Here is a 14,772-nt window from a genome sequence, read left to right as displayed (position 1 = left end):
AGCTGAAGCCTAATATTTTAGTGAGAAAATACCTCTTTCTCAAAAACTACGTTTCTTCAGAGGGAGCCATTTCCCACAGTGTTTTATACTATCGACAGCTCTTCGCTGCGTGTTACCAAGTTAGGTTTTATGCTAACACATATTTTGAGTAATTACAGAACGTGTGCAGCGCCTGTACTGGATCCAATGGACAAAGAAAGTGTTACCTTCCACGAAGCAGACTTTCATTCCGCTAACACCAAGCATTTCATTGTACCCATCGCTCATACTCCATTGGTGTTCAGCTTCGCCGTAGATGTCAGTACCCTCTAAAAACACAGAAAAAAAGGAAATATTATTTGTAGACATTGTTAACACAGCATCATGGATAGGGTGCAAACCTGGCATATTTAGGGATGACTTTTTTTATCAAGAAAATTGTTCATTGTTAATTTGGTATTATTTATGTTTTTGTTTTGTTTTATGACTGCTTATATTTGTAGGCCTATTTCCCAACATTCTGGGATTTTTCAATTGTACAGCACTGTGAGGTGTCTTTTTGACATGAAAAGCATTTATCAAATAATTAATAATATTTGATATAATGTAAAACTTAAAGTTATGTGTGGTGAAAACAGAATATACTAATATTACTACTGGGCACCCCTAGGTGCATATCAAAGCGCTCAGTATTTTGTTTTCTGCAAGGTATGTTCAAGGATAGGGTATGTTGAGACCAATTCCTTTCCTTTGGCGCAATATGCTGCTGATCAAACCAGGAACAGCGGGCCGAACCCCTTCTCTTTGCCATAAGATGTAGGCCTGGGACATGGCCTGGACTTGGTGCAAGGACAGTCTACTCGATACACGGCAAGATACAGAGTTGGAAGCTTTCAAAGGGGACTGGCCGTCAGTGCCAGCCGAGCTTCGTCCGCCGCGAGCCTGCACTGAAGACACAGAAGCCCTTCTTCCAGTATAATGGTTTATATTTTGTTAGAATTACTCTTGCAACAGCAAAGTAAACGAATGGCATTCTGCCCTTAATACGACACTGACTCTCAGCAACCAAGCTACCCGCCCTATTCCAATGCAGCTCAAATTTAGTGGCAGAGGTTTAGTCGAGTGGTAAGTGAATTCCCAGATTTCAAATTTTAATGCCACATTCATAAATATCTCAGACAGTTTCGCTATTCCTATTGGTGGAGAGCGCGTCACGCGGGTGTGTAAAACCTTTGTTTATGACCAGTAAAAAGTGTTGAAACATGGGCGTGACACGTGAGCTTGTACCTGTGCTTATAAGACAGTTTCTTCATTCCTATTGGTCGAGAGCAACAGCTGGAACAGTTGTACCACATCACGCGATACGCGCGACGCGCACAGCATTCCCTTATAAGGAGTTGTTTACCTGAGGGCCTTACCATTTCATACTTGGATGGAGGGGTGTGGTGTTGAAAAAATCATTGAACAATTATAATTTTTGCATTTATTTTACTTTTTGACCAAAAAGTGTTGATTTTTTTTACCGAAAAGGTATTTTTGAATGGGAATCAAAGTGTGTTGAATCGATTTTCAACTAGTAGTTTAAACTCGCCGAGGCCTGGTTCTTGATGAGGTAAATTATCAAGGACCAGGCCTTGGCCGGTTTAAACCACTAGTTGAAAACCGATTCACCACACATTGATTACCTTATTCAATGACACTTACCCTGGTACATGTCTTCCAGTGTAGATTGGTTGTAAAATATAGCAGTTGACAACTGTAAAACAAAAACACAGAGAGAGTGACAGAGAATCATCAATTAGTGTCAACATTATTTCTCTCTTAAAGGCACTGGACATTATTGGTAATTACTCAAAATAATTGTTAGCATAAAAACCTACTTGGTAACAAGCAATAGAGAGCTGATGTTGATAGTAAAACATTTTAATTTAATCTGAGACCGCAGCTGAGGTCTCGAAATCAATCATCTGAAAGCACACAACTTGCGCGACAACGACAAGGGTGTTTTTTACTTCCATTATTCTCTCGCAACTTCGACGACCGATTGAGCTCAAATTTTCACAGGTTTGTAATTTTATGCATATGTTGAGATACACCAAGTGTGAATACTGGTCGTTGACAATTATTACCAATAGTGTCCAGTGTCTTTAAAGGGAAGGTCTACGTTTGGTAATCATTCTTAAAATTAATGACATCAACAACTTTTGGTTAGAAACCTGGGGCTAGAGCTCAGTAGGTAGAGTGCCAGCACATTAATCCGGAGATTGTTGGTTCGAGTCCCATCCTTCTAGTAAATTTGTCTTTGTTCAACCCTACAACATTTTTACCCAGTCAGTTTCCCATGTGGTTTATAAATATAATATATGATACTGATAAATTGAGAGATAAGAATAAAAATAAAAAAAACACTGTAGAATACAAATCAATGATATAAATTTGACTAAATAAAGTTAAACAGCATGGTAGACTAAACAGTATTTTTAAGTAAGGGTACCTAAGGATTTATAAATATATAACTTTTATGAAACAGAGCCTATAGTAAAAAGTGACACAGGAAAAGGATATCCCATCCAGCCTGAAGGGCTCCCTCTACCACTCAAAAAGAAATACAGAACATTATTTGTTTTAAGTTGCCAAACAATAAACCAACTTTTATTTTAGGCAAAGAACGAAAAGCAAACGTCGGCAATAAGTGGTAGTTTTATTATTACAAACCCAAACTGGTGAGTTTGTTGTCAGGACCAAACATTATTTCATGTGACTGCATATAATAATAGATGCTAAAATTGCTTGCTTCGGGATAAAGAATATTCTTTTTGGTTTTGCCCTTGTTACACCGATGTGTGTTAGCACTGTACACCATCAGCGAAAGCACTGTATACTCAGTACTTTCACAGAATTAGAACACGAGAAAGAATTGCTTATATCAGTGTAAGGATAAAACCAAAATTAATATGACTGCATGTAGTTGTATTTAGTAGGGTATAGATGTTCTTCGCTTTAAATCCAACCGGACCTTCGACAGAGGCATAAACAAGCACAAACAAAAACATAAAGCCAAACACAATTAAAAATGAGCGAAGAGTTATGGAAAGGCATCCAGAAAAAAACGGGAAATTATAGCCAATCAAAGTTATTAATTTACAAACGATGAGGACGGCTACGATTCATTGAGAGTAAAGTTGTGTATAGACAAAAGGATGGTCAATGAAAGGGTGTGTTTTAGACCATAAAGGTGAACTGCTTCCAACGAAATAAAAAAGTAGCTATAGGAGACTCTGTGAAACATGAGGTCATTATAGAATAAATAAATAAATAAAAAAACAGAAGCAACAATATAATAAACAATACATTATAGTATAATATAAGAACCTTGTTATAGATTCATCAATTCAATTCAACTTTTGAGTTATTTTAGCAGTTCTCATACAAAAACTTATGCAAATAGAGCTTTAAAAAACAGAGAAAGACTCTTAGAGAAAGACTCTGCTAGAGTCGAAAAGTCAGGCCATTAACTATTTTGTTGTTGCATTAAAATAATTCAATTAAACTATCGCATAATATCAAAATAAACCGAGCAAACAGAGCATACCCATGCATAGGGCTGTTTTGGACAAGCAGAGGCCGTTACCTTATTGCTATCAACTTTCAAAAGATACTTATAGTCAACTTCGATCATTATCAGACAAAAGAATGAAGACGTAATTTTGATTATATTCAGGTTTGTTTTAAATGAAACGCGAACACTATTATGTAGATTATATAACAAACCCTATGACAAACATTCAGAGAATAAACCCTATTATATTAGTTTCAATGTTTCCATGCCGACATCAATTGCTACAAATTAATCTAAACATGCAGTTTTTGTGTACAATGTGCAGGGTTGACAAGGTCATGACGTCACTGGCCAACTGTACTCGGAAAAAGCCGTGCAAAAATATAGATTGCATTCTTGAAATGAGTCAAGCGAGAATCAATAAAGAGAAGAGACTGTTACAAAAAGTAGTTCCAACGCTCCGTATTGGAGGCGGTTACGCGGTCGATGCAAATAAAAACAGAGAGAGAGAGAGAAGTTTCTTGGAAAAAAAAAATACTCTAAAAATAAATGAAATGTGTGAGTAAAGCGATGGAAAAAACGCGCGAAAGTTTAGCAACGTCTGTGAGGCCAACTAAGTAGAACTTTTTTTATTAAGCAGCTAGCTGGAGGGTCGAATCACGAAGCAAACTAAGCCAAACAAACAAAACGTGGTCTTCTTATCCATCATCTTGTATATATTTGGATAAGCTGCACATCACGATCACTTCGTTTAATATATACCCTCGCGGGAATTTGATGGAGAAAATAATAACGCCAAAAAAGCTAACAACCAAAACATGCATGTTCTGTGCCATGCCTAGTCAGTTTGCCGCCAAGCCAGTTGTGATGGGTGTATAGGCCTATATTTTTCGCGGTCTATAAAAACAGTTCGTCTTTTCAATTGCAAAGGATGTGCGGAAACAAAATGGCCGATACATTTCACTAATGCTGTCACCGTTGTAACGCAAATTATGTAACAAGTCAACGTTATGCCCTAGAGAGATTGCAACACAAATTGACATCACGGCAAACCGGTGATTATAGCATCTTTCTCGTTAACATTAAAATTTAAAAGGTTTCTCTTTGCTGACCCAGTAACAATGATCAACAGGTCCGCTTGGATGATGGTACACGGTATTAAAACATTCATAACACGGTGCAATTAGCAAAATGGGAAGCTTTAAAAAAAACATGAAACTAGAAAGACGAAAGAAGACACGAACACTACTCTTTAAAAATGCAGAAATTACGTCTAAAATGCTTTAAAGCCATTGGACCTTTTCGGTAAACAGTATTGTCCAAAGCCCACACTTCGTGTATCACAACTTATATATAAAATAACAAACCTGTGTAACTTTGGGCTTAATCGGTCATCGGAGTCGGGAGAAAATAACGGGAAAACTCACCCTTGTATCCGCGCGTTTCGCCGTGTCATGACATGTGTTTAAAATAAATCCGTAATTCTCGATATCGAGAATTGATATTGTTTGAATGTTTTCTCAAAAAGTAAAGCATTTCATGGAATAATATTTCAAGAGAAGTATTTCACCACTACCTTCTGTAAACCCTGTAAGTTATTTGTAAATCTGTGAACTTTTTTTTTTTTCCTGTACCGAAAGGGTCCAATGGCTTTAAAAAAAGAGGAGTAAAATCTTTGAGTAAAATGAGTATTTCGTTTCCGGATAAAACAATGAATAATATAACAGACCAAATTAGTAAAAATTCATCACGATTGGAGTTTGGTTCATTTTATATATTTTTTGTTTAAGGAAAGTTTAAACCTGAACGAAACCTCTAAATTTTAGGAAATACATAAACAACACGATTGAATTTTGGCGGTAAAAACACCATTATTCTAAATGCTGGAAAGTTAAGTATAAAACCATAATATAAAACACCGATCAATAATTATCAAATATTAAACAAATACAAATTGACATTTAGATCGATATGTCTTTGTGCAATAAAAGTAAACCGAGTTTGTTTTTGCTAATATGTTTTTTTTTAATTCAGCACTCTCTTTATTGCAAAATGTACCAAATTGCAGCATAAAACAATATTTCTGAAGAATAATGGGTTGCAAATTCTTCTTAAAAAAACAAAATTAATGCTTATTGCTTATTTCGCTCAATATGATTGAACACATCACACACTGCTTGGCTGGGTTGTGACGTCACGTCATCATTAACCAATCAACGGAGCGAACGTAGCGAGCAAGCAATTGTGCAAGGCGGGTCCGCGCTTTTAGTCCGCCATTTTATTTATTACAATTAGGCCAATAACGGGTGGCAAACGATAAAGTGTTTTTTTATTGTCAATATAGTGCAGAATGGCGCTTCCAAGTCATAATGACGTCCTATTACAGCTCTTGCAGAACGACACCCCGATGGCAGTTTTTGTTTCTATACATCAAAATTGTCACTGTGCTGTTGCTTTTCAATGGGGGACTTTCATTTTGTAAATCGATTAAAGAAGGGAATCCAAAAGATGAATTCAGGACAATATTTGAGGATTCCAATTCTATACTTCAGGAAAAAAATTGCACTCCGGTGAGCTCAAATAACAACAGTCTGGTAATAATAATTTTTAAAAAAATGACAAACTGAGATGATTTTATCAAACTGATTCGTCGTTACATTATTTGTACAACAATTTCTTTTGCTTTTGTTTGCACTTTTTTAGTTATTGGTTTTAGCCTGAAGATTCAAGTGGCACGTATTTAATTTAGCAACAGAGTCTCTCTTGAAGACGATCAGAGCATACTGATCAAAACATCGAGTCGTTAACCACAAAACCAACACTACTCAAAAGAGATATTCACATTGTTTATACCGCAAACCTCTCTTGTTTATTTAATTTAGTTATAGGTTCGAGTGACTAAAACAAACTAGACTATATTGGTGGTGGACAAGCAGGTTTGATCAAATCAAATACGGTGCGTCAATCAAACCCTTCAGATAGAATCAGGCATGATATTTTGAAAATATTGATAGCAAGGGCTACATGAGTATATTGCAAAGTTTTCAAGTAACGTTTCTCCGTGTTCTCATTTTTACATTTTCTAAACACCTTTATGTAAAACAGCCGGTGTGCTGATATTTGTATATCCTGTTTAATTAAAATTTTGAAAAAATGTACGCATGAATTTTTCAAAGGGCCCCCAAAAGAACCAAAAATACAGAAGAAAATCATCCCTAAATAAGGCCAATCTTGTAGGTCAAATTTACTGATGTCAAAAAGTCCAGTTCCTAAAAATCTACGGGAATAGTTAATTGAAATTGACAGAACAACTGTCTCAACAAGCATGAGAGCACGTACAAAAACTAATAAATCATACAGCATTTCGCACTATAAAAGACCTCCAACAAGAAAAGACAGCAAACCGACAAATATAACCTGACTAAAATATCCAGAAACTCCCAAAGAAATTGCAGACATAGTTTGATCAAAATACTACAATAAAATTGTGCGGCCTCAGGTAAATTTGGTTATCGTCAAATGCTGGAGTGATGTTACATCAAAAACAATCGTTTGTGTTTTCACTCTCACAACAAATGTCAAAAACTACAAGTAGTTTTAGAAATAAGCCCAATGGTTACTGTAATTGTCTTCTTTCAAATGAACTTTTCAGTTTGACTTGATACTTTTACAGGGGTCGATTTCACAAAGAGTTAGGACTAGTCCTAACTTAGAACTAGTCCTAAGAGATATCAAAAACGTACAGCTTATCCTAAGTTAGGACTAGTAACTCGTCCTAACTCAAGACAAGACTAGTCCTAACTCTTTGTGAAATCCACTCCAGTATAGTAATCGAGAGCTCATGACAATGTATTGTAGGCCTACGTGATTTTCTTCTAAAAGTTAAGTAGGATTTGAAACTTTGCATGGTGGAAATACGATATGGACACCATGTAACGACTATCTCTTATGAGTTGGGATGGTTCTCAAAAGAACCGCTGGTTTAAACTCAACGTTTCGATCAGTATGCTCTGATCGTCTTCTGGAGAAAGCAGAAAGTTGTATGCAAGAAACTTGGAAACACTCCAATTGCTTTTATGTTTTTACAAAGACTAAAAAAGCGACTAAAAATTCTTTTATACTTGAAACAAGCTTTACACTGCACAAACTCAGAGCTAAAACTTACACCATTGGTATTTTCACATTATAGATACCCAAGAGGGAATCAAACTTTATCATTAGGGTGTTAAAATAACACCACATTGGTGTCAACAGAAATTGGTGTTGTTTTAACATTCTACGGTGTATATTTTCAAAATGTTTTTTTCCCGGTTAAGGTGACAGTGACCCATGGTATCAATTTTAAAACCCCGAATTGTGCATTGTAGTTTGCTATTGGCCAACAATTCCAAACCAACATTGCTACCCATGCATGACTAGATACAGTTATAATCAATACAATTTAGAACATTTTAGAGAATAGCTGCTGTGATATGGTCTATATCTCCAAATTTTAATAAAGAGTTATTAACACAGTTCTGCTAGAGCCAAGTGTGACTGTACAACCGGTCAGACTGTCTACAGATCCATTCTCAAATAACGATTTTACATACGGTGGATCGTCAGTCTCCTCTGGGCAAATATTTACCCGTGGTTATTTAAAATGCATACACTAAAAGTGGCGGGAAAAGGTCCTTGCAAATTTGCGTTAGAAATCAATCCCTGTTGATTCATCGTCTCAACCACTTGATTCTTTCTCTTGAACTTTGATTTGCTACACTTGAATATAGTTTTTGGTCAAGTTTCAACATCCAATGTTAACACGTGTTGATACATGGCGAGGGTCCAGAATTCCACATTACTAAAACTACTAAATCTGCAGTCTTATTTGCAACAACTCTCTACGAATTCAGAAATTTGTGCGATCTGTTATACTTTACAGGTTTGGGTTTTTAACAATAATGAAAGAAACAATTTCTGCTGACTGAGCACAAGAGGTCTGCCAGCAGCAAGCCCCTTGTTTCCATTAAACACATACGCATGATCATTTTCATCTTTTCAGGAACAAAACACCAATACGAGACCGTAATTAATACGGTCACTGAACATCAAAGGTTTCCCAGCAGCAAGCCCCTTGTTTACATTAAACACATGAACATTAACATTTTCATCTGTTCATAATTCAAGTAAGATTTATATATTTAAAGAGCAGTTACTTTGTTTAAATACTTTTAAGACCTTAACGCGGGAAAACAGAAACCGAGAGAGCAAAAAAAATAACCAATGGGAGAGATCGTTAACCAAAATTGTGATCTGCCATGCTAATTGTCATCGAAAACCTTGAATAAAACAACGCCATATTAAACAAAAAAAGCATGAACAAAATGTTCACATGGACATTCAAATAGTTTAAAGAAATCATCAAATGTATGGAGAAAGCGCAAAAAACCACCGCAATAACTAACCCGAATGCCGTTTTGATAGAACGTGTTGCGCAGTCTTTGCAGATTTCACCACAATGCTGATAAACACTAGTGACTACGCACACAGGCTTGCCTCTTTGAAAATTCTGTCATTCTGGTAAAACGTATTTCTGTAACTATTTTAATGAGTTTAGCAAACTTGGAAAACGTACAAGAAAAGGTGTTCAACAGGTTTGTGCCTAGTCAATACTCTCAGAGGTGCAGCAAAATGGAAGGTTTTTAGGTTTTGTTTGTATAAGACTAGAAATGGATCTTATTGGTCTTTGTTTCTTATGCCATCGCTTTCGTGACATTGCAAAAAGCTCGCACAAATAAAATAAATAATGTTTGTGATGGCAAAACAATGAACACAATATTATGAATAGTCTTTATTTCTCACGCGTCAGAAAATACAGAATAAAAACCCTTTTTATTCAAAATTTCTCGTAACAAATGGTCCGCCTTGGTTAAGTCGTCACCAATACAATTCCAATCAAGAAAAGAAGACAAAAATATTGCACCATTATTCTGCGATCAAAATAAAGTTAAACGGTACTTACCGAAATTGACAAAGCCAGCACAAAGGTAAAAAACGCTCTATCGCAGTTCGTCATATTGGCAGCAGAGCAAATTCCAATGGCGGACACACAGTACACAAAAAAAAAAACCAAGGAAAAACAATCCGGTTTGTAGTTTTAATAGTCGCGTCAGTTGTTGGTGTCCAAACACAGAAATTTGCGAATCCAGGGCCGATAGAGTCAAAACAGTTGGGCAGGTATCGTCGCTGCTGTCTATCTAAATGCTCATCTCACAAACTACGCCACAACAGCGGCACCGCAACTCGGCACGGCGGAGTGATATATTGCCAATCCCTGCCGGCAAGGAAGATGATGAAACTGATGCTAGGGCCCCCCCTCTTTCTCTCTATCATGCATAATGATAACACAATGGAGATCAAAATTCAACTAAGAATTTATTAATAGTTCCGTTTTGTGTCGAAACGGGGTGACTTTCATCAAGTTAACTTTATTTGATTATCATTAAGTCATAACGGCTGATTTTAATAACGAAGTTTATTTCCCTTGTTTTCTTTTTTATGACAACTGGTTTTTTTAAAGGTTTTAACTTTTAACATTTTCAGAGTTTTTGCTTGTGAAAAACATGTAATAACACAACCTCCTCAACAAAATTCATCAATTTATGGAGAAAAACAGTTGCCCATGAAGACCGGTTTCATAGCAGTTGCTATTTTGCAAAACACAGTAGGCAGATTTCAGCTTCACATAAAAATATGCTTGATCAAGAGGCTGGAAAGTATCAGTGAAAATTATTCAAGATTAAACACGAATCGCTTAATATTGGGTTCTCAATGTTTGTAAACAAAATTATATTCCCTACCTACCCAATTTGTAAAAAAAATTCTAAAAGAGACAACATTTTTCGAAGCCAATTTATACTTGTGTTGTTACTCAAGACCTTTGTCATTCATCATGGTGGTCCCTGTTAGTAAACAAAAGGTCTTAATGACCAATTCTGTGCATGCATTCTGTTCAACTCTTCCGTTAATGAAACAAGTCCCAGGAGATTTACAACTTAACAAAAAAATGTATGATATAGTGGTCCTTTTGAAATAAGGAAAATCTTCATCAATGGCACTTGGCATCCTCCCCCGCCCCCCCCCCCCAAAAAAAAGAGGGGAAGGATCACATGCAACAGGTATAAAATAATGTTGATGTAATACAATTATCCACAAACCAAATTATGAGTTAGTGGTCCTTTCGAGGAAAATCTACATAAATGGCATCTAATATCCCCAAAAGAAGGGGGAAAGAGGCACATGCAACAGGTATTAAATAACGTTGATGTAATAAAACTCGCTACACACCAAATAATGAATAACTGGTCCTTGTGAAGGAAAAACTACATAAAAAGGGAAAGGGTGCAAAGCCAACAAGTAAAAATTGTAATATAATGCAATTCGCCACACACCAAAATTCCACATCTTAATTGCTTCTACCACTCAGCCACTTGCCCTGGGACGGAGGACAGAACCCAACGTGTACAATGCGTCTAACAATCAACACTAATCGATCGGCATCAACAAAATGATAATGGCGCCAATTGCCATGGAAACTCGCCGGATATATAATGTTGTCCTTGGACTACAAAAGCTCAGAAAATTGTAATGGGCGGTGGAACGTAAACAAGTCAACAGGTCATAATTATGTTTTACAGAGACAGTAACGAAATGCAAAAATTAATATCGCAGGGAATAAAGACACAAAAAGTGTGAAATATTATAATTGTGACTAGATTGTTGTTTCTGTTATTGCATAAAAATTCTGACAAATCAAATTCAAATATTCTAGTGAGAAAATATTTCTTTCTCAAAAACTACGTTACTTCAGAGGGAGCTGTTTCCCACAATGACTTATACTTAGATCAACAGCTCTTCATTGATCGTAAAGTCAGTTTTTTTTATGCTGCACATTTTGAGTGATTACCGATAGTGTCCAGTGCCTTTAAGGGAAATCGCTGCCAAGAAGCAAAGTAAAGGACGGAATATTCCAAAGGACCCCCCCCCCCCAAGCCTATGCAACACCCCCAATCATTAATAACAAGCAAGGATAGCTAGATCTCTCAAAGATTGCCAACCGAACAAACCAAAGTCGGACAATATCGACAGAGCTGTCGGTTTGCATTTTGCATCGACAAAAAGGTAATGACGTATCTCCTATAGAACTACATCCTCCAGCGGAGGGATACACTCCATGCAGAGAATTAGCTGACGAGATTGGCACTTGAGCAACAGGTTTTTACCTTTCGCGACATGATGTATTTCAATTTTGACAAGACAATCAAATTAATATTGGTTACATTACAGAACGAGTCTCCACATTTCAGTGAGTTTTTGGTTACAAAATAAAACCATTTAAAGACGCAAACAAATACATCAATGCATCAAGCAAAAGATACAGAAACAGCGGCACAATTTTTATTTATTTAAGGGCCCCCCCCCCATATAAAAAGCATGATTTTTACCAAAATGTTCAGGCACAAAAACAACCAGAATACATCAACAGAAGCAAACAAATGTGGCAGTGATGTAATAGTCCTTAGCAGGCAAATGTTATTGGCTGATCGACTAAAAATGAGGTCACGTGCTCACATTATTTTGCCTAAATCTAGTTAAATGGGTTACATTAAAGGATTTGGGTATTTTTTTGTAACACAAAACAGAATGTCCACATAGTAACATTAAACTTACACCGTTTGAAGATTAATGAGTAAAACAATGTTACGAAAAAACGTTTAACATGCTAAAAAAAATTCGTCTCCAGAGACGAAAATTATTTTCGTTATATTATGTTTTAAAGGCTTGCGATATGTCAGTGTGTGAGCTGATTGGCCAATCTGCAGTGGTCCTTCTCGATGAATGAGTACAAATGCAAGCAATTTAAAGCAAATTATGTCATCTTTATTATTATTATTATTTTTTTTTTACACTAATAATGACGTGAAACTGTCGGGTTGTTTATGAACTTGTATAACCCAAAAGGCGAGTGGTTATAACGGGTTTACATTACGGACTCCATTATACTCGTAAAAAAATCACTTTCATAAACTACTCTCGTAAATTATCTGTTAATCACGGAAATTAGATTAATAAAGATTCGCTTTAAATTTATGTTTTGCTGAAATGTATTGTGAACAAACAGAAGACCATGAAGCTTTCGTTTAGTTATATTTGAAGAGCTTTAGAAACAGTTGTCATGGCATTGTCAAAGAAGATGATTTCTACACAGAGATTATTATACACGCCACTATTAATTTATTATTCAATTATCTATAAACTTCAGATGAAACAAAATTGTTAACCATGAACATAGGCCACGAGGGGTTTATGCGTTTCATATCTTTGGAACGTTAGGTTTGATGTGGCTGTTGGCAAGTTCAAGTTTTGTATGTATTCTCACAGATACAAACAAATACTCTTTCTCATTTTAGCCTTCGGGAAAGGCTCTGCTATAACAGAGTCGAAACGTATACGTGTCATGCTGTTTTTGCATGTATACAGGTCCTTTTGGTTGGTAAGCAGTTTGCAGAAATATATATATGGTAAGAAATATATATGTTTTGAAATAAGAGCTAACAAATGATATACCGAATATATGATATACCGAAGTTAGAAGTATAAAAACAAAGATTGTTTTTGCTTCAAGAATATTGTCTTGAAACCCAGTCTGCAATGCGAGGTTAGTTAAGAAATGGGCAATTCCACACGAATGGACCTAAGGGATAACTTTGTAAGATAGGCATGTGAGAGCAAGACAAAAGGAACTATTTTGTTACAGTCTTTTGTTTTCCTTTACATTTGTTTTCCTTTACATTTTAAATCTGTTTATAATTGTTCATATTTATAAATAATAATAAATAATAAAAAAAATATAAAAAAAACATTGACCTCTAGGAATTACAAGGTCATTTAAAATGTGTTACGTATGTAACAAAAGACAGACATATGGCCTGGAAAGTAAAGAACAAATTTGAAAACAAATACAAAATATTGTGTAAATAACTTTTCTGACTCTTAAAGATTGTAAGCAATACAACTGAGATTTTGTTGTGGATATTAAGGCAATAAAAACGGGAAAAAGTCACGTATTAACACTGGACAGACAATGTGTGACAAAATGCTGTCTTTGTTTGTACGTAACCATTTGTTTTGAAAAACTTAAATTTCTTAAATAGCAGGGAAGAAAATTTCTTAATTTTGGCTGGTAACTGTCCCCAAGGGTCTGTAGAATTGGTATCTGAACAACATTGGGCAATACATTTATTTTAGTATAACTTCTATCAAATGGTAACCAAAATGTCTTGTGTACGACCACTTACGATCATAAATGTAAACCCCATACTTTAGTGGATGTATTGAAGTTATTATCTTCGGTATATCATTTTTTAGCTCTTATTTCAAACCAGATGATTGGATTGAAAATAATTTTTCAGCGAATCAACAAAATGAAATGGCAATTTCTAAGAATAAAGACGATACTCATATTAGATTGGACAATACTAATGCTGAGCAGATCATACTAAATGGAGTCATATTTTTGAAGTAATAGCAACTGAATGGGTAACTAAATTTTCGATTGGCTTGACAATATAAAAGTAAAAAGACACATGACGTCATTTAAGTAGGGCGCCCTCGCCTAGAGGTCACAGGGACTTTGTTCAGGTTCCAAATCGTGTGCGCCGCACGTACACAGAATTATCAGTATGCGTTTTCCATTGTATTGCCACCACCGGTTGAACTCTTAAGATGGTGTCTTTATGACGTCACTGCCGGGTAAACTATCTTCTTATTTTATAACTTTGATATCAAAGTACATGGTTGGTGATTAAGTTAAGTGTGAATTCATATAGAATCAATCAGACAGCTCACTGTTTTTAATATCGAAATCTTATATAGCGCACGTATCTACCAAACAAGGTACTCAAGGCGCTGAGTATATACAAACTTTCAGAAAGATAGGTAATTGCAGTGATGAATTCTGAGACCCAATTATTTAATAAGGGTTTACAAGGTGCTAAGGCGCATTAAGCAGCCGCAACCAGGAACACCGGGGCGAACCCCTTCTCTTTTCGATAAGTGCACTGGTTTTTTTTTACATGCGTTACACAACACATGGGACCGACTTTTTCTTTTTCTCTTGACCCAGATGACCGATCGATCTCAACCATAGGTTTGTCAGTTTAGAATATGGTGGATTACATAAAGGTGCTTACACT

At 35.8% G+C, this 14,772-nt stretch overlaps 1 protein-coding gene across 1 annotated transcript in view; it reads right to left on the bottom strand.

Moving 5' to 3' along the window:
- The window catches only part of LOC117299149 (adhesion G protein-coupled receptor L2-like), a 34,414-nt gene extending 24,685 nt beyond the window's left edge, over positions 1-9,729 (bottom strand). Inside the window, exons 1-3 of the mRNA XM_033782615.1 lie at positions 9,540-9,729; positions 1,684-1,735; positions 207-308 (exon numbers count right to left, since the gene is read on the bottom strand). Of these exons, the coding sequence (XP_033638506.1) occupies positions 207-308; positions 1,684-1,735; positions 9,540-9,593 (208 nt within the window). The 5' untranslated portion in view covers positions 9,594-9,729. The remainder of the gene's footprint in view (positions 1-206; positions 309-1,683; positions 1,736-9,539) is intronic.
- Positions 9,730-14,772: the final 5,043 nt, after the last annotated feature.

Source organism: Asterias rubens, chromosome 1 (genome assembly GCF_902459465.1).
Source record: "Asterias rubens chromosome 1, eAstRub1.3, whole genome shotgun sequence".
Taxonomy (NCBI): domain Eukaryota; kingdom Metazoa; phylum Echinodermata; class Asteroidea; order Forcipulatida; family Asteriidae; genus Asterias; species Asterias rubens.
Note: the sequence above shows the minus strand (reverse complement) of the source record. Positions and strands in the feature narration are given on the sequence as shown.